The 23064-nt window shown below is 39.2% G+C and overlaps 3 protein-coding genes across 3 annotated transcripts; all 3 read left to right on the top strand.

The window, feature by feature from the left end:
• Positions 1 to 1002: 1002 nt before the first annotated feature.
• On the top strand, positions 1003 to 1686 carry LOC132550410 (piggyBac transposable element-derived protein 4-like). Its single transcript, XM_060214472.1, has one exon. The coding sequence runs from the start codon at positions 1003 to 1005 to the stop codon at positions 1684 to 1686; it is 684 nt and encodes a 227-aa protein (XP_060070455.1).
• A 2446-nt stretch (positions 1687 to 4132) lies between these two features.
• LOC132550409 (uncharacterized) lies at positions 4133 to 5731 on the top strand. The gene has a single exon (XM_060214471.1). It carries the CDS (start codon positions 4133 to 4135, stop codon positions 5729 to 5731), a length of 1599 nt encoding a protein of 532 aa, XP_060070454.1.
• A 15861-nt stretch (positions 5732 to 21592) lies between these two features.
• On the top strand, positions 21593 to 22189 carry LOC132550408 (uncharacterized). Its single transcript, XM_060214470.1, has one exon. The coding sequence runs from the start codon at positions 21593 to 21595 to the stop codon at positions 22187 to 22189; it is 597 nt and encodes a 198-aa protein (XP_060070453.1).
• The last annotated feature ends 875 nt before the right edge of the window (positions 22190 to 23064 follow it).

The raw sequence follows: 23064 nt of genomic DNA, 5'->3' as shown, positions 1-23064 counted from the left end.
TTCCGGAATCGAGTGATGAGTCTGTTGCAGATTTTGACGGATTTGATGAGGAAGATGTCAGGGAAGCACACAGAAACTTAGAAAGGATACAGAATGACCTTCAGGACGCAAATGATGAATCCGACATAGATTTCTCAGATAACGAGAGCGAAGAATCGGAAGATGATGACGATCCGTTCTTACAAAATTTGAATTTTGAATGGGACGACGTTGACCTGTTTGCAAATGTTTTACCAGAATTTACGAAAAATACATGAGTAAATCATCACTTACAAATGGATGCAAAGCCTATTGATTACTTCTTAAAGTTTATACCAGCTCCATATTTTGACGTTATTGCCGAGGAAACAAACAGGTATGCTGATCAAAAAGGACCTGATCCAAGATGGCAGCCGACCACACCTGACGAGGTACGTGCTTTCATTAGTATCAACATCATTATGGGAATACGTTAGTTGCCTCAACTCTGGAACTATTGGTCTACAGATGAACGTTTCTCTGACCCATATATATCGTCAATAATGACCAAATCTCGTTACATGAAGCTAAATCAATACATTCATCTCAGAGACACATCTGATGTACCTGGTAGGGACAGTCCAGATTATGACCCTCTGTACAAAGTCAGAACATTAATAAACTGCATTTCACCTACCTTGAAAGAGAATTATAATCCAGGGAAATGTTTGTCAGTGGATGAAGGCATGATTGGGTATAAAGGAAGGATACATTTTCGGCAATACATGCCTGCCAAGCCTACAAAATGGGGCATAAAAGTTTGGCAGATATGCGAATCAGACACTGGCTATTGTTGTGGATTTGACATTTATACAGGGAAAAAAAAACGGTGGACGTCAATACGGACTAGGCTATGATGTCGTTTGGTAATTATCAAGGCACTATCACAACCAGAATAGGTTTCTTTTCTTTGATAGATTCTTTTCATCAGTAACCCTAGCGGAACATTTGGAATTGGTAAACACATATGTCTGCGGAACAATAATGGCTAATCGGAAAGGCCTACCTGAAGCTGTAAAAAAGGCAAAACTCAAGAAACAGTTTGACATTATCCAAGTACAGAAAGGAAATCTCATTGCAACTGCCTTCAAAGACAAGAGACAAATCACCTTCCTGTCAACAGCATCTCAACCTGGTGTATGCGAGAATACAAGGAAGCCCTTTGTAAATCTTGACTACAATGCTCACATGGGAGGCGTCGACAAATTTGATCAGTTGTCCTCTTACTATCCAATTGGGAGACCTGGAAAGAAGTGGTGGAGGTACATATTATGGTATGTTATCAATCTAGCTGTTGTCAATGCTTGGATTCTTTTCCAAAGAACTGACGGCAAGGTTCCCCCTCCGCCAAAAGGCTATGACCATCTTCGCTTCAGAATGGACATTGCGGACCAACTGAAAGCTGGTTTTACTAGCAGAAAACACAGAGTGGGTAGGAAAAGTAAGAAATGTAACAGATCAGTGTTAGTTGCAGCTGAATCCATCAAGCATCATCACCTGGAGAAAATTGAGGGAAGGAAGAAAATGTGTAGGGAATGTTCCATGCAAAAGAGAAAAACTCCGAAGGGCTACCCCATTGAGACATCCTACAAATGTAAATTCTGTGACATTCCACTGTGTCGAGTCGGATGTTTTGCAGCATTCCATGACCGAAACCTCTCCGACTAGATTTTTTACTGACATGCGTGCTCAAAAATGTATCTATCTGTTAAAAAAAGTGTTTTTGGCCATTTTCGGAAAATTTACCTGTGTCCACCTGTGCTCGTTAGCACAGGTGAGTTAATATTATGCAAAAAACTAAGTAAAGACTGTAATGTGAGAAAATGCTACCTGTGGTGAAGATGTGACATCAAATAGAGCTACATGCGCATAAAGAAGGTAAATTATGCCTAATGAAATTTCATTTACATGCTGTTTCATACCATATTTTACCTGTGTGATTTACCTGTTGTTACCTTGTTTGAAACATACATGATCTTGAAATTTTTACTCTAGTTGTTCATTGATTGATAATAAGTGTCAAGACTATGTCTTATCAAGTAAAAACAAACACAGAGGCTTTATTCTTCAATATTTTAATTATTTTCACCTTAATTACTATTTTTACCTGTGCAAATTACCTGAAAATGAAAACATATGACCAAAATGAAATTATATTCTAAAGGATAAAGGTATGAACTAATACCACTCAAAATTTCATCAAAATCTACCCACAAATAAAAGTTATCTTCAATAGAACAAAATATTCCAAATTAGTTTAATTAGTCTCAATTAATTAAAAAATTAAAATTAAAATTAAAAAAAAAAATCCATCTTCACTATATACCAAGTAATTTGGTCACGAAAGGGTTAATCATTACTGTTGGAAAGATGTAGCCACACGCCACATTAAAAACCAACATCCTGATGAGAAGGGGGATAACCTCATCCAGCCAGAAATGTATTCACCTAAAAAAATCGCTAACAAACCTACAGCATGGCAACCCCCATTTGAGGCCAGAAGCACTCAGGACTTCAAAAACGTGAAATTTAGAATTAAACCAGCAGTGGATGATACTATAGAGAAATCCTCCACTAAGAAATCAACTACACCAGCTAATATACTCAACAGGATACTTGAAGAAGATTTATATCTGTCCTCAGATGAAGAAGACGAAGTGGAACAAAATAGACCTACTACCTGTACAACTATGTTACAGAAAATGATACCAAATTCCATCAAAATCAACCAGACCTTAATGACACCTTTTGTCTTGATGAAATTAATGAACATATGAATCAGGAACCTATATACATACATAGTATCTATGGAATTTTTAAAGCATCTTGATATTGTCGGCGAATTGTTAAGATATTGTTTACGTCATAATTATTATTGCACTTTGTCCATTATCACGGCATGTTCACTACCGCAAAAGTATACTCTAGCTGTTGTAATATTTTGAACCACCGTCCTGATGACGACTGCATAGCAGTCGAAACATGTCGACGGAGGTTTATTCTTAAGAATAAACAGATACAAGAGTTCCTGGATGTTGAGTATCCTTCCTTTAATGTTTTAGGTAGGAGAATAGCCTACTCACGCTCACTCAGTCAAGATCTGTGCAACCTACTGCTACTGCCGCTGCAGGTAGTTCTCGTCAAATGGCGACTGATGGTATCCGAGCCCCGACTCCTACCACCCATGTAGCCAATTCGCCGTTGATGCATACCGGTTCGACATTGGCGGCGGTCACAGAGGAATTTACACTGGACAGTGCGTATCGGAAACTTCAAGAGGAAAGTATTCCTTCCGGCGATTCAGCAGGTATTTTCTCCTATAAGCGTACCCAATATGGGTACACCTCCGAATCCTTACCGCTAGTAGAAACAATATCTCCCTCATTGCGCCAACAGATTATAACGGGGAAAGATGTTAATTTGGCTGCTATCCTTATTCCGTACTGCAGTGGTCAAAGTGACTCGAGCTTAGGTATTAACGAGAAACAGGACGCTAGACTCAACAGAACTCTTAGTCTAAGTGAATTCATTTTAGCTTTTAGCGTTTATAAACAAGTCATGTGTTCCACTCACCCACATCGCCGAGTTGAGCTTGACATGTACGAGCGAGATATCGTAGACATGGGAACCAGATACAGCTCCAGGTTCTATGAATATCATTGACAGTTTTCGTTGAAGGCAGCAGCCCATTTACGTTTCAATAACCGGAAAATAGATTGGTCCGTTCGGTATAATACCTTGTTCTGCAACATATTTGCCAATTTAGTTCCAGTTTCGTGTTCGATGTGTGGTAGCACTGCACATACTACAAAATTTTGCCCAACCCAGGCCAGGATAAGCGACAGAGTAGCAGTGGTTTCTCTGGGAACAGCCAGTTTCGTCTAAATAAAGGGCAAGTGTCTATGGCTTCTGACTCAAAAGGCAGACCCAGAGTTGTTTTTGAGGGGCGCAAGATTTGTAACAATTTCAATGGTAGATTTGGTTGTTCTTCCAATATTTGCAATAACCTTCACATCTGCCTAACCTGTAAGGGAAGCCACACAAAAGTAGCCTGCCCTTTAGAGAGCCGTCAGCCTCAAAAGAAGACATCTTAGCCCTCCATCACCATGATCCTATGACGGCTTCTACCCCAATATGTGTTGAGGCTTTACATTCCAAACTTCAAGGACACCCTGATCAGCAATTTGTTAATAAGTTAATTCATGGTCTAACTCACGGCTTTGACACTGGTCTACAACACCTTCCTATTAACTCCATAGTGTGTAAAAACTTGAGGTCAGCTATCAGTGACCCAGGAAGTGTTTCAGAGTTGTTGGAGAAAGAACTAAATAAAGGATACTTAATAGGTCCTTTTGACAATATTCCCTATTCCAGGTACCGCATCAACCCGTTATGCTTAGCTGAACATAAATACTCGAAGAAAAAGCGTTTAATTGTTGATTTATCTACTCCTCATCGAGACACAAACAATCCTAGCCTAAATAGTCTAATTGATAAATTAACTTGCTCGCTGAAGTATGTTACAGTAGATGATGCTATATATATTATTAAGCACTGTGGCCTCGATGCATGGCTAATGAAGACCGATATCACTGATGCCTTCAAGCTGATACCAATTGATCCCTTTTTGTGGCCTTACCACGGCGTCAAGTGGAACAACAAATATTATTTCTTTACGTGCCTCGTATTTGGATGTCGTTCAAGCCCAAAAATTTTCGACAGCCTTTCTCGGGCAGTTTGTTGGATAGCTAAGAACAAGTACAATATTCGTAACATTCTTCACTTGCTAGATGATTTCATAGTTATTGAACCAGCTTATGTCAATGCATCTCTTACTATGGAACGTTTTATGTCTATGTTCAAGGAATTAGGCATCCCGGTAGGTGCGCATAAAACTGTAGGCCCTTGTACATCACTCGAATACCTTGGTGTGTCCCTAGACTCTCATCTGAGGGAATGTCGTCTTCCACGTGAAAAAGTGGAAAGAATTATTGAGTTTTTGGATTCTTTCAAGAGAAAAAAGTCTTGTACCAAATGCGAGATGCTCAGCTTGCTAGGTCACATGAACTTTGCCTGTCGGTGTATTAGACCGGGGCGTTCTTTTGTCTCTCATCTCATATCGCTTTCTACTACAGTGCGTGAGCTATATCATCATGTGAAAATCAGCAATGAGTGTCGATCAGACCTTTACATGTGGTCGTTCTTTTTGAAGAATTGGAATGGCAGATCCTTTTTTCTGGATGATCATATCACATCAGCAGCTGACCTCCATCTTTTTACCGATGCTACATCTGAATCTTTTGGGGGAATCTACCTTAACCAGTGGTTTCAAGGTTTTTTTCCTAGTGAACTTAAAGCCATGGACACATCTATGGCCCTCTTTGAGCTATACCCTATTGTTATGGCTTGTGTGTTGTGGGGTCACCAGTGGCATAATAAACATATTCTTTTTCATTGTGACAATGTAGCTACGGTAGACATAATCTCCAAAGTGAGATCCAAAGTGTCCAGCATTATGTGTCTTATGCGAAAACTTACCTACTATTCTGCCATGCATAACTTTGTGATTCATGCAGTCCATATACCTGGTAAACAAAACAACATTGCAGACGCCATCTCTCGTTTTCAGATGTGCAAATTCAGGCAGCTGGCACCTCAAGCAGATGTACTACCAGTTCCATGTCTGCCTATGGCCTCATTGATGATGAGCTGAATACAGCGGTTGATAGTTTATGGAACCATGCCCTTAGCGAGAAGACTCTGGCTACTTGCAAGTTCGGTTTGAACTGTTTTGTGACATTTCTGGTTATGAGGGGAATTGCATGTGCTGCTAATTCCCTTCCCATTGTTGATGAGGATTATATTTTTTGTGACATACTGCCAGGAAGCTTTATGCTTGAAGTTCGACACTATTAAACTCTATTTAGCTGGCATAAGGTTTCATTACATCAAGTTAAACTTGGGGGATCCTCTCGCAAACACCATGCGGTTAAATTACATCTTGCGGGGCATTAAAAGAACTCAGGTTAATTTTTCCAATAAGCAATTGCCTATAACCTTTAAGTTGCTTAATCATATGTGTATAACTATTTCTAGTAGTCAAGGATTGTTTGAACCATTTGTCAAAAAAATGCTTGATCATCAGATTGTTTTATTCGGTACATTCATACTAATCCAGCCACTTTACAGTCGGCTCAACTCAATATGACTGTTTCTTAACCTTTATCCCTTATCAATTGGGGGCACTCGCTCGTAAGCTCATTTACTCGCTCATTTTTGGCTTTTAACCCTTTGCCGTATGCAAGCGCTTTTGGACGCCTTTACCCCTTGCTGCATGTAAGCGCCATTTTACGCCTGTCCTTTATCTCAATGTAAGCGCCTTTCAACGCCTGTGCACGATCTCTATGCAAGCGACTTTCGACGCCATCTTGACCATGTGTTTTGCATCAGTGTTTGTCACATGATCCGAAAGCGCCACCTATAAAGAGACTTCATATTCTAAATAAAGAAAGACCAAATTTTTAACCAATGATATTTGTCCACGTATGTTACTATATAAAAATTTGAATAAATTAACCTAGAAAGTGAGCGAGCGTTCCATGTGAGTAACTTCGTAGTAATGGCGGCCGCCATGAGTATTGGCGATGTTATACGGGATATTTTTGTCGAAGACGACGATGATTATGAATTTGAGGGGTTTGGCCCACAAGATATTGGATCAGATATTGATTTAAATGAGGTTCTGGATGATCTATCGTCCGAAAATGAATCAGGAGATGAGGAAATTGGAGCTCCGGTACTTCAGCCATTACAAGGTAACAACGTTAACTGGAATGCCGATTTTTCGCCAGTAGTTGTGAATAACTTTGATCGTGAAACGGGACCCAATCTTCCTCCAACCTTTGATGTTAATAAAGCAACCCCCCTTGATTATTTCCTGTTGTTCTTTCATGAAAATCAATTTTCAAATATAGTTAGACATACAAATAACTATGCACGATGGCGACTTGAAACTGAAAGTAGAAATGACCCAAAATGGAACGAGACGGATACGGCCGAAATAAAAGCATTTGTGGGAATAAACATTCTTATGGGTGTAACATATATGCCACAAACTGAAATGTACTGGTCAATGGATGATTTTGTTGGAAATACAGGTGTAAAAAATGTCATGCCATGTAATAGATACCAGAAATTGAACCAGTATTTTCACGTGTCAGACAGGGAATCTGAGCCAGGAAGAGAAAGTCCAGATTATGACAAACTATACAAAGTGAGAGAAACTATCAATCATGTTTCTGAAACGTTCAAAGACAACTATAATCATTCAAAAAATATTGCAATTGATGAAGCTATGATCAAATATACAGGACGTATCTCAATCCGCCAGTACATGCCTGCAAAACCCATAAAACGAGGAGTGAAAGTTTGGATGAGATGTGACGCAGAAACTGCATACCTATCTAGATTTGATGTTTATTTAGGCAAACAGGAGGGACAAATCGAGCATGGGTTGGGTCATCAGGTAGTCACAAAACTGTGTGATGATATACACGGAAGATTTCATCATGTATATTTTGACAATTTTTTCACAAGTGTAAAATTATTAGAAGATTTACTTGAAGATGGTGTATATGGATGGGGTACCAGTCGTACTAATAGAAAAGGTTTTCCTCGACAATTCCAGAAGCCAGGAAAAATGCAGCGTGGTGAGTACAAAGTGCTACAGAAAGAGGGCACGAACCTAATAGCAACTGTCTGGAAGGACAAAAAACCTGTTAATCACCTAGCCACCATGTGTGACCCAAATAAAGAAGTACGTGCTTCAAGGCGTTCAGGAGCACAGGTGTTGGACCTACCCCAACCAGAAACTGTTCAACTCTATAACAGATACATGGGAGGGGTAGACAGGCATGACCAACTGAGAATGGCATATGATGTTGGTAGATCATCACGGAGGTGGTGGAGATATCTTTTTTGGTTTTTGGTCAACTGTGCAATTGTCAACGCATTTATTGTTTACAATATTGTGTCAACACGCCAAACAAAAAGAAAACGTTTTCGTCATCTTGACTTTCGGCTTGAACTGGTTCGAGGCCTTATTGGAGGATACACATCCCGAAAAAGGAAAGCCCCAGAAATGGCAGACCCTGTACTTGTACAGCAAGAGAATATTGGGGGACACATCAACCAGAGAATGCCTGGACCTAAACGTAGATGTCGCTACCATTTGTCTGTGTTGAAAGTTCGCAAAGAGACTGTCTACGGCTGTGAAATTTGTGGAGTGCACCTGTGTAAGGAAAACTGCCACAGACAATTTCACAGCCAGTAGCTAGATAGTTGGTGAGTTTTACAAAAAGGAAATTTAAAACCAACAAGATTGAATATGTTTCACATGGATTGTTTATTTGAATTATTTCAAAGAATCATACAAACAAACTGTTGTTTTTATTACAAAAAATCACAAACAAAGCATACCATTGTAAAATTTGATAATTGCTTAAAAATATTTATTACCAACAAAAATTCCTAAGACCATTGGATCTTTATAGAAAAACATGTTTAAAACACCATATCAAAACCCCACCATTTCTAGCTAAGTATGTCATTGGTACAGTGCACAAACATCACAGCATCTGCAACAATGTTCGAAACGAACATTGTATGTTTCATTCCTGGGTTCAGTGATCTGCTGTGTATAGGCTTGCATGTGGCAAAGGGTTAAATTCCGGTGGAATTTCATCCCCCAATTTTAAAATGTCCTTTTTATTTTTTAGCTTGTTTTATACATGTCATTCAAAAAATTTTAATATATTGGATGGGTGTAAATGGGAGTCCAGAATCTTCTCATTGGTTACCTTGGAGTCAAGTTTGTCCTAGTATTATACTAGCTGCTCTGTGAGTCGGTGTCAGAGTCAAGTCACTTCTCTAGAACCGTCAGAGACTCTTAGAGTCAAGTACTTCTCTATACTCTTACAGAGTCTAGCCCTATCATTCCTGGCTTCTCTGGCATCAGCGAGTCAAGTTGCTTCTCTGTTCATCAGAGTCAAGTGATTTCTCCTGTTCCGGAGTCAAGCACAGTTCACTTTACTTCGCTTCTCTGATTCACAGAGTCAAGCTTGTCGCAAGTAAGTTTTCAATAGTTTGCTTATGAGTGAGTAGCCCCCGTTACGCCAAAGAGATTGTTACGCCCAAGAGATTGTTTTTGGCTACAGAAGACTTCTCAACATTATCAATAAACAGCTTTATTAGTAGTCAAGTCTTGCATTGTTTTTTGTATAAACTGAACTTTATTTTACTTCGTTTTGTTGTGATGAGGCCTAAACGTAACACGAGATGGACTAGTAGATCAGTGCCTTACGATGTCAACTTGCCTGATAATTGGACAGCAAAAAAATTACGACAAGAATTAAATAAGCTTGGGATCTTCCCATCGTCGTCTGCAAAAAAAAAAAAAATCTGAACTCATTAAATTATACAAGGATCATGTTAATTCAGCCGAACCAAGGCCCATCAGTCTACCCCCGACTCGAGAACCAGCAGTGATCATTCCTTCAGCACCTGACACTGGGCAGATATTACGTCATGAAATATCCCAGCATGCCATAGCATCTAGTAACCAAGATGGAGGACCTACCATCATGTCGGCAGTGTCTGAGTTGACAGCTACCATCCTTGCCTTGAGAGAAGACATGAAACATATGCAAGAGAGACTACAGACCGTGGAAAACAGACATGTGCCAGCAGCGGCAGCTGGTAGTTCCTTACAAACACCTCGAGGTGCGATGATAAGCCAAGGAAGGTCAGCGAGTCTACCGGTCCGTGTCACAGAGACTAATAACCAAGCCAGTCGAGAATCAGTGGGACAAAGCTACTCTGACACGGGCTTTGGGTCCTTAGAAGGGATCAGCTCTGGGGAACTGCCACATGTGGAACTGATAGCACCCAACATCAGGAAGAACATCCTAGAAGGTAAGGATGTTAATATGGCCACTCTGTTAATTCCTTATTACCAAGGCCCCAACATCAACGGTGGCACAGACAAACCAGAACCCCGCCTTCAACGCGCGTTATCCATTGGCGAATTCATTCACGCATTTGGAATTTTTAAAAATGTATTATGTGAAGCCTTCCCCCACAGACACACCGAGATGGACCTGTACGAGCGTGACATTGTCGATATGGCCACCAGGTATGGAGGGGGTGGGTTCTATGAATATCACAGACAATTTAGTGCGAAAGCAGCAGCTCACTTGGCTTATCACAATAAACGGGTTTACTGGGCAATCAGAAATAACACCTTATTCTGCAACATTTTCGCCAACTTGAAACCTGTGACATGTACCTCCTGTCAAAGTATCAGTCATACTACAGGGTTCTGCCCTCTTATAGTGTTTTACCACAACAGCAGAAACAACAAAACTGCAACCATAAGTCCCAGGATACCTATGGTAGGCCGAGGCAGTTTCACCAAAGCAAGGAAATCTGCAACAACTATAATGATAAAGGGTGTAACAGGTATAGATGTAACCGCTTACACATATGTCTCGTATGTAAACAGGAGCACCCAAAAACTGTGTGCGCCTCAGGCTCGTCGGAAACAAAAAAGGACAATGCCTCCCGATTCAACAGGCAGGGGAATCAATAGGGAGGATCAAAATGCCAAAAGTGTCTACACCTATAAACATTAAGGAATTGGGAAGACTGCTCGCTCATCATCCTGACAAACAATTTATAGAGTATCTTGGGGGGTCTTCGCCACGGTTTTCATACAGGTATAGAAAATCCCCCCCAGTCTACATTTGTGTGTAAAAACTTGTTGTCTGCGAGGACTCAGCCAGAGGTAGTGACCCAACTAGTGAATACAGAGGTAGAGAAAGGCTTTTTAGCTGGCCCGTACACAACCTTACCATTCAAAGTGTACAGAGTAAATCCGATCGGTGTGGCTCAAAGTAAATACTCTAAAAAGAAAAGACTTATTGTGTACCTTTCCTCGCCCCACAACAATGATGAAAATCCGAGTTTAAATGATCTCATCGATAAGAACAATTACTCTTTACAGTATGTAAAAATTGACGATGCGGTGCAGATTATCAAGCGTTTAGGCAAGTGTAGCTGGATGTGTAAGACTGACATCTAGGATGCCTTTAAGCTTATTCCTATTCACCCGTCGCTTTGGCCATATCATGCAATTCAGTGGGATGGAAAGTTCTACTTCTTCACTAGGTTAGTGTTTGGTAGTAGGTCAAGTCCAAAAATATTTGACCTGTCCACAGCAATTTGTTGGATAGCTGAAAATCACTTCAACATAAGAAACATCTTGCACCTTCTGGATGACTTTCTTACCTTAGATCCACCACATTATCCAGCTGAAGACACTATGTCTAACATCTTAGAGATGTTTCAGATTCTGAACATCCCCATCGCATTACATAAAACTGCAGGACCAACCACTTGTCTAGAATACTTGGGTATCTTACTTGACTCAGTGAATATGCAGATGAGGATGCCAGAGGAAAAATTATTCGGATTCGAGAGTTCCTTACCGAATTCAAAGGCAAGAAATCATGCACCAAGCGTGAACTGCTCAGTTTATTAGGCCATTTGAACTTTGCGAGTCGGTGCATTCCACACGGCCGGTCGTTTATTTCTTACCTGATAAGTCTTTCGACAACTGTACAACAGCTGCATCATCATGTACGTATTACACGTGAAGTTAGACTAGACATAGAAATGTGGTTATTGTTTCTAACACAATGGAATGGCGTGTCTTTCTTTCTAAATGACAATATTACTATAGCAGCAGACATGCATTTATTTACCGACGCTACCGATACATCATTTGGAGGTATTTACAAAAATCGCTGGTTTCAAGGCAAATTTCCGACAGACTTGGTTTTCGATGGTGAAAAAATCTCCATGGCATTTCGCGAACTATACCCCATTGTTGTATGTTGTGTGTTATGGGGGAAGGAATGGTCACGACGTAGAATTCTGTTTCACTGTGACAACATGGCAACAGTAGATATAATTAATAAAGGACGATCAAAAATGAGTGGTATTATGAATTTGATGAGAAAATTAACATTCTGTTCAGCGGCAAATAATTTCATCATTCATGCCCAACATATTCCTGGAGTTAATAACTCTATAGCGAATGCTATTTCTCGATTTCAGACGACAAAATTCTGCAGATTAGCTCCATCAGCAGAAAAGGATCCAACACCTTGCCCACCGTTACCCAGCCTCCTAATGCTATGAGAAATCAAATCAACCAGTTGTGGGATGCAGCTATTAGTCCACAAACAGCTCGGGCGTACACGGTGGCCATACAGCATCTTCTTCGTTTTGTGACTTTATTTGGTACTCTGACGCCGTTTGGTCAACTCCCAGCACTGTCCGAAGACTTACTCATGTATTTCGTGTCTTACTGTTACCATAGCCTGAACCCCCATCAACTTATACCTAGCAGGAATTAGATTCCATTACATCAAAGCGGGACATGCTAACCCCTTCCTAAACTCTGAGAGACTGTCATGCATCTTAAGGGGTATCAAGAGAAAACAAGGGACAGATGGACTATTACATTTGACATTTTAGATCTGATGTTAACTTGTGTATGTCAGATGGCTTTTTTTGGATTCCTAAAATGTGGTGAATTCACCATTAAGAATAAAAGCGTTACAGAAGACTGCTTGAGACTTAACGACATAGTTATAGCAGACGATAAGTCTAGATATACTTTACTGCTCAGAGCGTCTAAGACTGACCCTTTCCGTCAAGGGGTCCCTATATCTATCTTCAAAAACAGTAGATGGTGGGTGTGCCCCGTCACATCCATGTTGCGTTTTTTAGACATTCAGAGGTCACAAGGAGCTCGAGGACAATCCCCTCTGTTTGTAGTGAGTTCTGGTGTACCCTTAACACGTGATCAGTTCATTGTGTATCTCAGACACGTGTTAACCTTGTTAGGTATTGACAGTTCAAAATACAACGGCCACTCATTTAGAATAGGCGCTGCCACGTCAGCTGCTGCGGCCGGTGTAGAAGACCATATGATTCAAACACTTGGCCGTTGGTCATCTAACTGCTATACTCGGTATATCAGATCTTCCTCTGAGGTTATTCAGGAAGCACAGTCGAAAATGTCTTCATTTTGATTAGGGGTTATAGTTATACAGTCACATGAACTGCATGACACATTATAATAAACATCTAATACGAGTTACAAGTTACGTTTTACACACAATCTGTGACAATTTATACTCAATGTCCTTAAGGACTTATTATTCTTATATGGTCTTCTTTGGGGCTCTCTTTTCAATCAACAAGTTTTTACATGACTTGTCTCTTTACAATCTATTTGGCCATTAATTGAGAACACTGAATTTTCCCCAAATCAGACCTTTCGTTTTATTCATAATTAATGTTTTTTATATCATTATAATATGTTATTTAGATACTACATATGGTGTATCCAGTGACCATGCAGTAGGTTGTTTTTACCGGGCACCCCCTAATTACAACCTCGGACTTGTAGACTATACTTCAATGCTATGTCAAATTGAATAAGGATTCGTGAGTTTCTTTCGGAAGATGATTTACAGTTACATGTGCTTTATATACTGCATTTTATTTGCTCTGAAAATAAAACATTTTCTTATACATTATTGTTTTTAAAAAATCAGGTGATAGATTAATAAGAAAAAGCCAACTAACAATCTATAATTTATCAAGAGTCATAAATCATACAATAACACTTTGTTTAGGAAATATTTCAGACGGTTTCCTGCAAAGTGATATAATATTGACTGTCAAGAAGTTCTGTACATATTCTTTTTTCCATCTGGTTATTGTCATCAGTCTGACTCTCTATAATGTCATCTAATCCACTTGGAAAATTTTTTCCAGATCCTGGACTCAACAAACATCAGGGATGTCATCTCCATCTTCATCTCTCGTAGACAAAAGGAAGTCAACGCCAAAAAAGAATTACACCCCAAGGAAATCGCCTATGAAGAAATCCACCTCAAGAAAATCTCTAGAAAGGTAATTATTATTCAAAATTTTATGAAACAGCTGTGTTTGTATAGTTTTCTGATCCAGCATTCAAGTTCACTATTGGTGGTCATGGGTTTGATATTCCACTTGGTCACATTATAAATAAAATTTTACAATGGAAATCTTTTTCATTCTTGCATAACATTGACATAAAAGTTATGGAACAGGATTTGAGCATGCTCAGTGCTGGAATTATAATTAATGTGGAAGAGTGAGATAGATGTAACATTGATACATGCCTGAATCAGGGTCTCTGAGGCGCTGCACCTTGTCGTCACCATGTTTACACTCTGCCACAGGCTTTTACATCACTCATTCAAGCCTTTAAATGATCTTAATATATTATTCAGATACTATTTGAAGTTCATTTCAACTTAAAATAGCACAAATTAAGTGATCTCATTTTAATGCCATTTTATCATGTTTATGTGAGGTTCCTTTGCTGATTTTGCAGTTACATCACAGAAGATCAACTGATGTCAATCCTTGATGGCTATGTGACAAAGGGAGAATTCAGAAAACTGAAAAAGACCATTCAACAAACTGCTAGTAGTGGTACCAGCAAAGACAGCAAGATGTTCAATTGCTATTCAGAAAGCACAATCAAGCAGGCCATTGAAAAAGAGCCAAATGCTTTCATGGCCACAGTGTGTGGTATGAAGATGCTGTTTTCAACGGATGAGATTGCAAATTGTATGGCTTCAGGAAAGAAGCCGAATAAAACCTTAGAAGCGAAACCTCATTTTGAACGAGAGAAATTTAATATTCTGATGAAGTATGTAAAAGGAACTCACAATGTGTCAGATAAAGATTTTACTGTTAAAGTTCAAAATGCCAAGAAGAAACTGATGATGAGCAAACATGATTCCGATCAGTGTTGAACAGGAGTTGAATTCATTCTCTGTTTTAACTAAAAAAAGTTACTGTTAAATATGAAATTACAAGGTTTGAAATTAAATGCATTGAATTAATTCTATATATTAACTAAAAAGGTAACTGTACAATATCAATTTGCAAGGTTTGAAATTAAATGCATTGAAACATCTTTGAATGTGTATGAAATGTATTGCTTTCACATTTGTAACATGTTAAAACTTGTGTACCATGTTTGAAACATGTATGTAACATGTTTAAGCATGTTGTAGAACCTTTTGTTAACATTTGAAAACATGTTTAAATGTGTGTAAAATATAGCAGTATTATTACAAATCACATTGAAACATTTTGAAACATGTTTCAAAAAATGCTATTGACGGCAAACATGAAATATGTCTGAACATGTTTGACCATGGTGCCATTTAACGTACATGTGTCCTTATGTTAAAACATGTTCAAAAACATGTCTGAACAAGTTTCACAACCATGTTTACAAACGTTTAAAACATGTTGAAACATGTTACAAAAATGCGTTTTCCACAGGGGTACTGATAAGCCAGACTCTCGACTATCTAAGTCGCTTACTTTAAGTGAATTTATTTTGGCCTTCGGGGTGTACAAGCAGGTCATGTGCTCAGCCCATCCTTCGCGACGTGTGGAATTAGATCTATACGCAAGGGAGTAGATGGGGAAGGTGGGTGGGTAAGTCACAAACAAACACCACCATTCATCAGAAAACAATTACTGAAGTCTGAAACTGCAATACAACATACCCCTCTAGGGGTTAATGGTGATTTGTCAATAATCCCAAAATTCCCCTAATTTGCATATCAACATAAACAAGCTTCATTAAATAGACTTACACTGGCCCTGGCAAAGCAAATCCTTTACACAGATACAAAATGAATAAAAACATAAGATTTAAGCCAATATAACAAAGGAAATAACAGAAACAAAAATATACCAGTATGGTGAAAATATATAAAGTTGTATATAAACTATACTTTAACATGAAAGAAGTAAAACAAATCAGGGATATCCTAAAAAACAGATTGCACCACCAGGAGAAAAGACAGACCTACAATAAAATACAAATTTCAGTTGACAGGTAAGTCTCAATTAATTTAAATGGTTTTGGTTCATTACATCTTTCTAAAGAAAGTGTGATATTTTTTTAACCAAAACCACAATCTGCCTGTTATGGAATAACAAGAAAAAATTATCAAAGATATCCTGAATACAGGTCTTTGTAATACAAATAGCTTTTAAAAGCTTCCTTTTTAATGAAAGCACTTACCAGAAATTCATATCACCAACCTTAACCAGGCTGTAAAACAAGGAGAGAAAAATCAGATATCCTAAAAGCAGGTCTTCGATCGTAAAAGCAGGTCTTTGTAACACAAATGGGAACTCGATACAGCTCAGGGTTTTACAAATACCATCACCAATTGTCTTTGAGGGCAGCAGCCCTACTAGCACCAGAAATGATTTAAGTGGAAAAGTACAAGCAGCATTAAAGTCTCTACAAGAAAATTGTGACATTATTATTAAACGTTATTTATAAACCATTATTTGTTTGGTTGTGAAAGAACAAGAAAAAAATATCCAGGGTAACCTTAATGAAGGTCACAATTTGGTTGTTAAGGACAAAGGAGATAAAATCAAGGACACTTTGTGTGAAGAAAAATAAATCTGGGTTATCCTCAAACAGATTGCACCACCAGGAGAAAAGACAGAACTACAATAATGTACAAATTTCAGTTGACAGGTAAGTCTCAATTGATTTTATTTTTTTTTAAAGTTTTGGTTCATTACAGCTTTCTAAAGAAAGTGTGATATTTTTTAACCAAAACCACAATCTGCCTGTCATGGAAGAACAGGAAAAAAATATCCAGGGTATCCTTAATGAAGGTCACAATTTGTTAAGGAAGAAGAAGATAAAAATCAAGGACACTCTGTGTGAAGGAGGAAGAAAAAACAAATCAGGGATATCCTTAAACAGATCTGTGTAATACAAATAGCTTTGTCTACAAGTTGTTTTTGAAAAATTTCTTAATTATAGTTTATATACAACTTTCTTTAATCTTCTTTCCTGCACTTTGATAGCTGTAATGTGTATGGTTATAATTACTATGTTCATGCTAATGCGTCTGGGGGATGTGAGTTTTATCCAATCAGAAGAAACCTTGACGGATCCCCTCACTTTTTGTTTTAAGGTGCGGAATTTCACAGTAGCTAGATTTTGCGTTATCATTTACCTCAAATAATTTGGATTATCTCTTCGATAGATCTGCAAAGCACATGACCATATATTTCACTGAGGTGTCAGTGTCCAATTTCATCGCGTAATGTATTTTGTGTAGGCCTGTTTGGGCACACAGACTTGGAGTTTTAACACACTTCCTTTCTACCAGGCTAACCTAGTAACCAAGGCCTATACCTTACGATCCAGAAATTCTGGAGAATTGTACACTCTTCCGACTGCAGGAAGAATTAAGACATCTGGATGTGTCTTATAAAAGTTTGTCAAGGTGTTTGGTGCTTGTAAAAAAGTTGCAGGAAGCAAGGAACGGTGTCCCTGTCGCACACCAGTCTAGAGGTGTGGTATACCAAAATGCAAGGTGCCCAGACACAGGAAGTTCTGCAAACAAATCGAGTTACGGTACAACGACTAACAAGCTGATGGATATGGTTTCAAGTCTAGCAGAAAGTGTTGCAACTCTACAACAGTGTTATCGGAGACTTGAAAGCAGTTTGGAAACACACAATGATGCCTCATCCATCATGCCGACAGTCCATTCCAACACGCCGGCAAATGAACAGCCTAGTGTCACGGCTCGTAGACTCGTTAACCTACCCCCACAAGAGGATCTACATTATGCAGCGGAACCCTCAGTTTCGTTGGGCGATGTTAGGCATGAACAGGCCAGCTCGTGCCTTCCGACCTCTCCACCTTGTACTGATTCGCGTAGCCATTTACCGGAAGTGATACAACCAAGGGCAGACACTCTTCTTGACCGGACGCTTGCATTAATGGAAATGACATTCAAAGCCATCAAGGCTTCACAGTCTAAGCCTACAGAGTCGGCATTCGATTTGTCAACGGCATATTCTAATCTAAACCAAATAAGGAGCAGTGTTGGCGATGCCAGGACGTCTGGTACTACCCTGGAAACCCTTCCTTATTACGCAGATCACGATGGGATACCAGGTGATGTCCTGCCACAAATCGACATTGTTTCACCGGCTATGAGGAAACGGATAGTTCAAGGTAAGGATGTCAACTTTTCCTTGCTACTCACCCCTGGTTCTGAGCCCCTAACGCAGACAGACAGTAATTCCCAGGGCCGCCGAGGGAGCAAATACTATTCAGGGCTATCAATATCGGAATTCATTACCGCTTTTGGTATTTATAAGTGAGTGGTCACCGAATCGTTCCCCAATCGGAGAGGCGAATTGGACCGTTACGAGGCTATCATTATCAGACTCAACAACACACATGCTCCTAAGGCTTTTAATGAATACCATCGTATGTTTTCTGCCAAAGCAGCTCAATATATTGAGCAGGAAAATTTCTGCGCATATCAATTTGGTCCATTAGCCCCAAGACGCGGGTTTTTCAATTCATTTTATACATACATAGTTTCGTATAGTACAGTTATAGTGCATCCGTACAGGACCATTTTCGCCTGGTTCTTCAGTAAAACTCAGGACCTCGCCTGGCGATGTTACCTAGACTGTGTACTATTTTAGCAGTCTTCGTTGTACAGGACTCCTTCGCCTGGCAACAAGCTGATTTTACTCATTTTCAAATTTGTCATGTTTTATTTAATAGTTTAAACCTTCATTCTCGATCAACCAGTGTTCAAAATTTTCATTTATACTTCTCATACCTACAACCAGGACCACCTTTTCCTATTTCGGACTAGGACTCGCCTGCATGTAGGAATCATACTCATCTTCATTCATACATCTGGTTATCACATAAAGCAGCGGAGACAGCCCTGAATGCAAATTTTTATATGAGGCAAGGAAGTTATGTGTAGTTCTTGGAGTATGTTTATCGGTATGCTAATTAGTGTGTCTTACTAGTTTTGACCAATCAGCATTGTGCCCTAGAGGGGTGTCCGTATTGCTAGGCATTCAGTTTCAGCGGATGATGAGAAAGAGGACGTTCTGACTTTTTATAGGTTGTATTATTCGATTACTTCCCCAATATTAATCAGTGTGTGCTAACCTTTGGACTTATCATGACATTGTGATCTTTCCTGCTGGGAGGTTACGATCCTTCCTCAATTCGAAGGACTTTTGCTGGCTTCAGTGGCTTGTGAGCTTTATATTCCATACCCAAATTCCAACTGATTGCCATTTTGTTTTACTTTGAGGACACTTTCACCGGTTCTGAAGGGTTCGTCACGTATCATTTGTGCGGTTTGCGTTTTATTAAAACCTTGTACTTTCAATATGTGATTTTGTCATATAGACGTCTTGTAAAAGTCCACATCTCAACTCAAAGGTGTACGTGTGTGATTTACTGACAAAACTTCCGTTTCCAGGGTTCATAGTGATTGTCATAGTTTGTGTGCTCAACCATGGCTTCTAAACGTGGAAGGAACGCGTCTAGGCCTGTACCCTACGATCCTGAGTTATTGGAAAACTGGACTATTGCTAGACTGAAAGGAGAACTTAATAAGAGGAATGTGCCATTCAGATCTGGTTCTTAACGTATGGAATTAGTCATGAAATTGAGAGAGGCACAAGCGGCCCCGAGAGGTGTGCGATCAGCAAGATGGCCGACAGGCAAGAAGTTTGGAGCTGACTGCCTCTACTCCAAACTTAGTTGCCATGATTTCCAGCCTGGCGGATAGTGGCAACACATTACAAAACTGTTATTTGAGTTTAGAAAATAGTGTGAGAGAAATTACTCGATCTCAAAGGACATGTATGCCTGCTGCCACTGCTGACAGTTCAAATGACATGCCTACAGACACTACCCTGTTAACCAATGTAAACAATGATCCTATAGTTAGATGGACCAGGGACATTGTTTCTTCATCATTGCCGCAGGGATCGTCAACTTCACCCACAGAAGACTTTACTCTTGATACTGCCTACCAAAGATTTCAGGAAGAAGGAAATCGTTCTAACTTTTCAAGTGAGCAGTCTACATCAAAACAAAACCCGTTACGGGCATGCCTCTGAATCATTGCCTTTCGTAGAGACTGTTTCTCCCTCCTTACGACAGTAAATCATCTTTGGGAAAGATGTCAATTTAGCGGCCATTCTCATTCCATACTTTAATGGTCAAAATGACCAGAGTTGCCAGCATGCCAACAAAAAACCAGATGCTCAACTCAATAGAACCTTAACGCTAAGCGAATTCATTCTGGCTTTCGGAGTGTTTAAAAAGGTCATGTGTGCTGGAAAGCATAAAAGAATTATGTGTTCACGGTATCCTCACTGACGACAGGAACTTGACAGATACGAAGAAATTATTGTTGAGATCCATAATCTATACAGAGATAGATTCTATGACTATCATAAGTTGTTCTCTGGTAGGAATGCTCACACATTACAGTGCTTAAACACAAAAGTAAACTGGGCTATCAGAGACAATTATCTGCTAACCATGCTAATGGCAGGAGCCAAAACTAATGCCTGTTCTTGTGGAGCTGGTACCCACACGGCTGCTTTCTGTCAAGGTATTCTACAGTTGCCACATAAGCCACAATCAGCTTTTCAGCCAAATGTCATCAGAGAGGAACATCATTCATTAAAGGGATAGTTACAAGATAGATATGGAAGGTGAAGGGTTGCAGCGGAAGGTATTGAACTTTGTATCAACTTCAACAATGGCAAGAGTTTCCATGCCAAATGTATGTATGGTCATGCTTGCAAAGTTTGTAAAAATGGTGCTCACCCAGCCTTGTTGGCCAGTTAATACTTAAGTTTTGGCAAGCACTACAGCTGTTATAACCCTGTAGCCCATATTATTATAATGTAATAAACTGTTAAGATTCCTGTCAATGTGCCTCAGCATAATTTGTTCATATAAGCAGGCCTTTGTAATACAAATAGCTTTGTCTACAAATTGTTTTTAAAAATTTCCTTCTTTCTTAAGCATTTACCAGAAAATCATATCACCAATCTTAACCAGGCTGTAAAACAAGACGAGAGAAAAATCACAGATATCCTAAAAGCAGGTCTTTGATCGTAAAAGCAGGTCTTTGTAAACACAAATGGGAACACAATACAGCTCAGGGTTTTACAAATACCATCACCACTTGTCTTTGTGGGTAGCAGCTTTCTAACAAAAGTGTGATATTTTTTAACTAAAACCATAATCTGCCTGTCATGGAAGAACGAGAAAATAATATCCAGGGTATCCTTAATGAAGATCACAATTTGGTTGTAAAGGAAGAAGATAAAATCAAAAAAACTTTGTGTTAAGAAAGAAGTAAAACAAATCAGGGATATCCTAAAAAACAGATTGCATCACCAGGAGAAAAGACAGAACTACAATAATGTACAAATTTCAGTTGATAGGTAAGTCAAACAACCGTTTACGAACAGAGGAGAGTTGGATTCATATTCTACGCACACGTAAACCGTGGGGTATGAACATCATTTCATAAATATGCTGAAGACCAAGTCCACACCTACTAAACACCACCGAAAGGATGCAGGGAATATCAAGATGCCGTGCATCCTATGTGGTAAGAGACTAGCGAACTTAAGTTCATTACGGAGGCATGTCAGCAGAATACATAGCATGAACAGTAACACTAGATTTCACTGCAAAATCTGTAAACACACCTTTGGAAGAAGATATCTCTATGACCGCTATTTAAAAGAAAAACACCCTTTTTACCGCATTGAACCCGAAGTCTTCACAGATGAGGTCAGGAATGAAGCGACCATTCCGGACAAATGGAAAAGACCATTAGAAACACTTACTAAACAACAACTAGAGAAGGCCAAATTCAGGGTAGTACCGGCCAAGGAGAGGAATCCCCCAGGGCCGCATACTCAAAAACCAGCTCAAACAGAAGATAAGATTCCCATTGACCTACTGAAGGGAGACCTGTTGTTGAGTGACTCGTCTTCCAACAACTCTTCCGTCAAGAGTATCAGCTCCACAGAATTACCTGGACCCTTAGTGGATTATAAGAAGCTGGCCTATGCCTCAACATCAGATGCCACCATTTGCCTGGACGAACTAGCCTACCCATGATGAACAACAAACGCTTTTCATTATTATTATTATTTTGATTGGACTTTAATTAGTTATTTGCATACTTCATGAACTTCAATAATACCATAATTTGGCAAAGTATAACATCAACTTTAGGGCTTATCTGCCCTTACTCTATTGTCAATGTAAATACGTCATATTCAATTCTGAACCCCGAAAAAAGTACTTCAGGGGGCTAAAATGTACAAAAAATTGTCCTGATGAAGCTTCGAATAGAGGCGAAACAAGTACACAATTAGTAAAAATTACCCACTAACTGGTGACACTTGTTCTTGTTGCGATTGATTCTCCTACGGTTTTATAGCACCAGAAATGATTTAAGTGGAAAAGTACAAGCAGCATTAAAATCTCTACAAGAAAATCGTGACATTATTATTAAACCTTGTTTATTAAACCATTATTTATTTCGTTGTGAAAGAACAGGGAAAAAATATCCAGGGTAACCTTAATGAAGGTCACAATTTGGTTGTTAAGGACAAAGGAGATCAAATCAAGGACACTTTGTGTGAAGAAAGAAGTAAAACAAATCAGGGATATCCTCAAACAGATCTGTGTAATACAAATAGCTTTGTCTACAAATTGCTTTTAAAAGCTTCCTTTTTAATGAAAGCACTTACCAGAAATTCATATCACCAACCTTAACCAGGCTGTAAAACAAGGAGAGAAAAATCAGATATCCTAAAAGCAGGTCTTCGATCGTAAAAGCAGGTCTTTGTAACACAAATGGGAACTCGATACAGCTCAGGGTTTTACAAATACCATCACCAATTGTCTTTGAGGGCAGCAGCCCTACTAGCACCAGAAATGATTTAAGTGGAAAAGTACAAGCAGCATTAAAATCTCTACAAGAAAAT

The sequence above is a fragment of the Ylistrum balloti genome, unplaced genomic scaffold (assembly GCF_031769215.1).
Source record: "Ylistrum balloti isolate Yb309-2 unplaced genomic scaffold, AGI_CSIRO_Ybal_v1 Utg370122, whole genome shotgun sequence".
Taxonomy (NCBI): domain Eukaryota; kingdom Metazoa; phylum Mollusca; class Bivalvia; order Pectinida; family Pectinidae; genus Ylistrum; species Ylistrum balloti.
The sequence above is the reverse complement of the archived record's forward strand: the minus strand, read 5'-3'. Positions and strand labels throughout refer to the sequence as shown.

Coding starts and splice junctions, on each gene's coding strand:
- LOC132550410 (XM_060214472.1), top strand. CDS start 1,003: ATGGCTAATCGGAAAGGCCTACCTGAAGCTGTAAAAAAGGCAAAACTC.
- LOC132550409 (XM_060214471.1), top strand. CDS start 4,133: ATGACGGCTTCTACCCCAATATGTGTTGAGGCTTTACATTCCAAACTT.
- LOC132550408 (XM_060214470.1), top strand. CDS start 21,593: ATGCTGAAGACCAAGTCCACACCTACTAAACACCACCGAAAGGATGCA.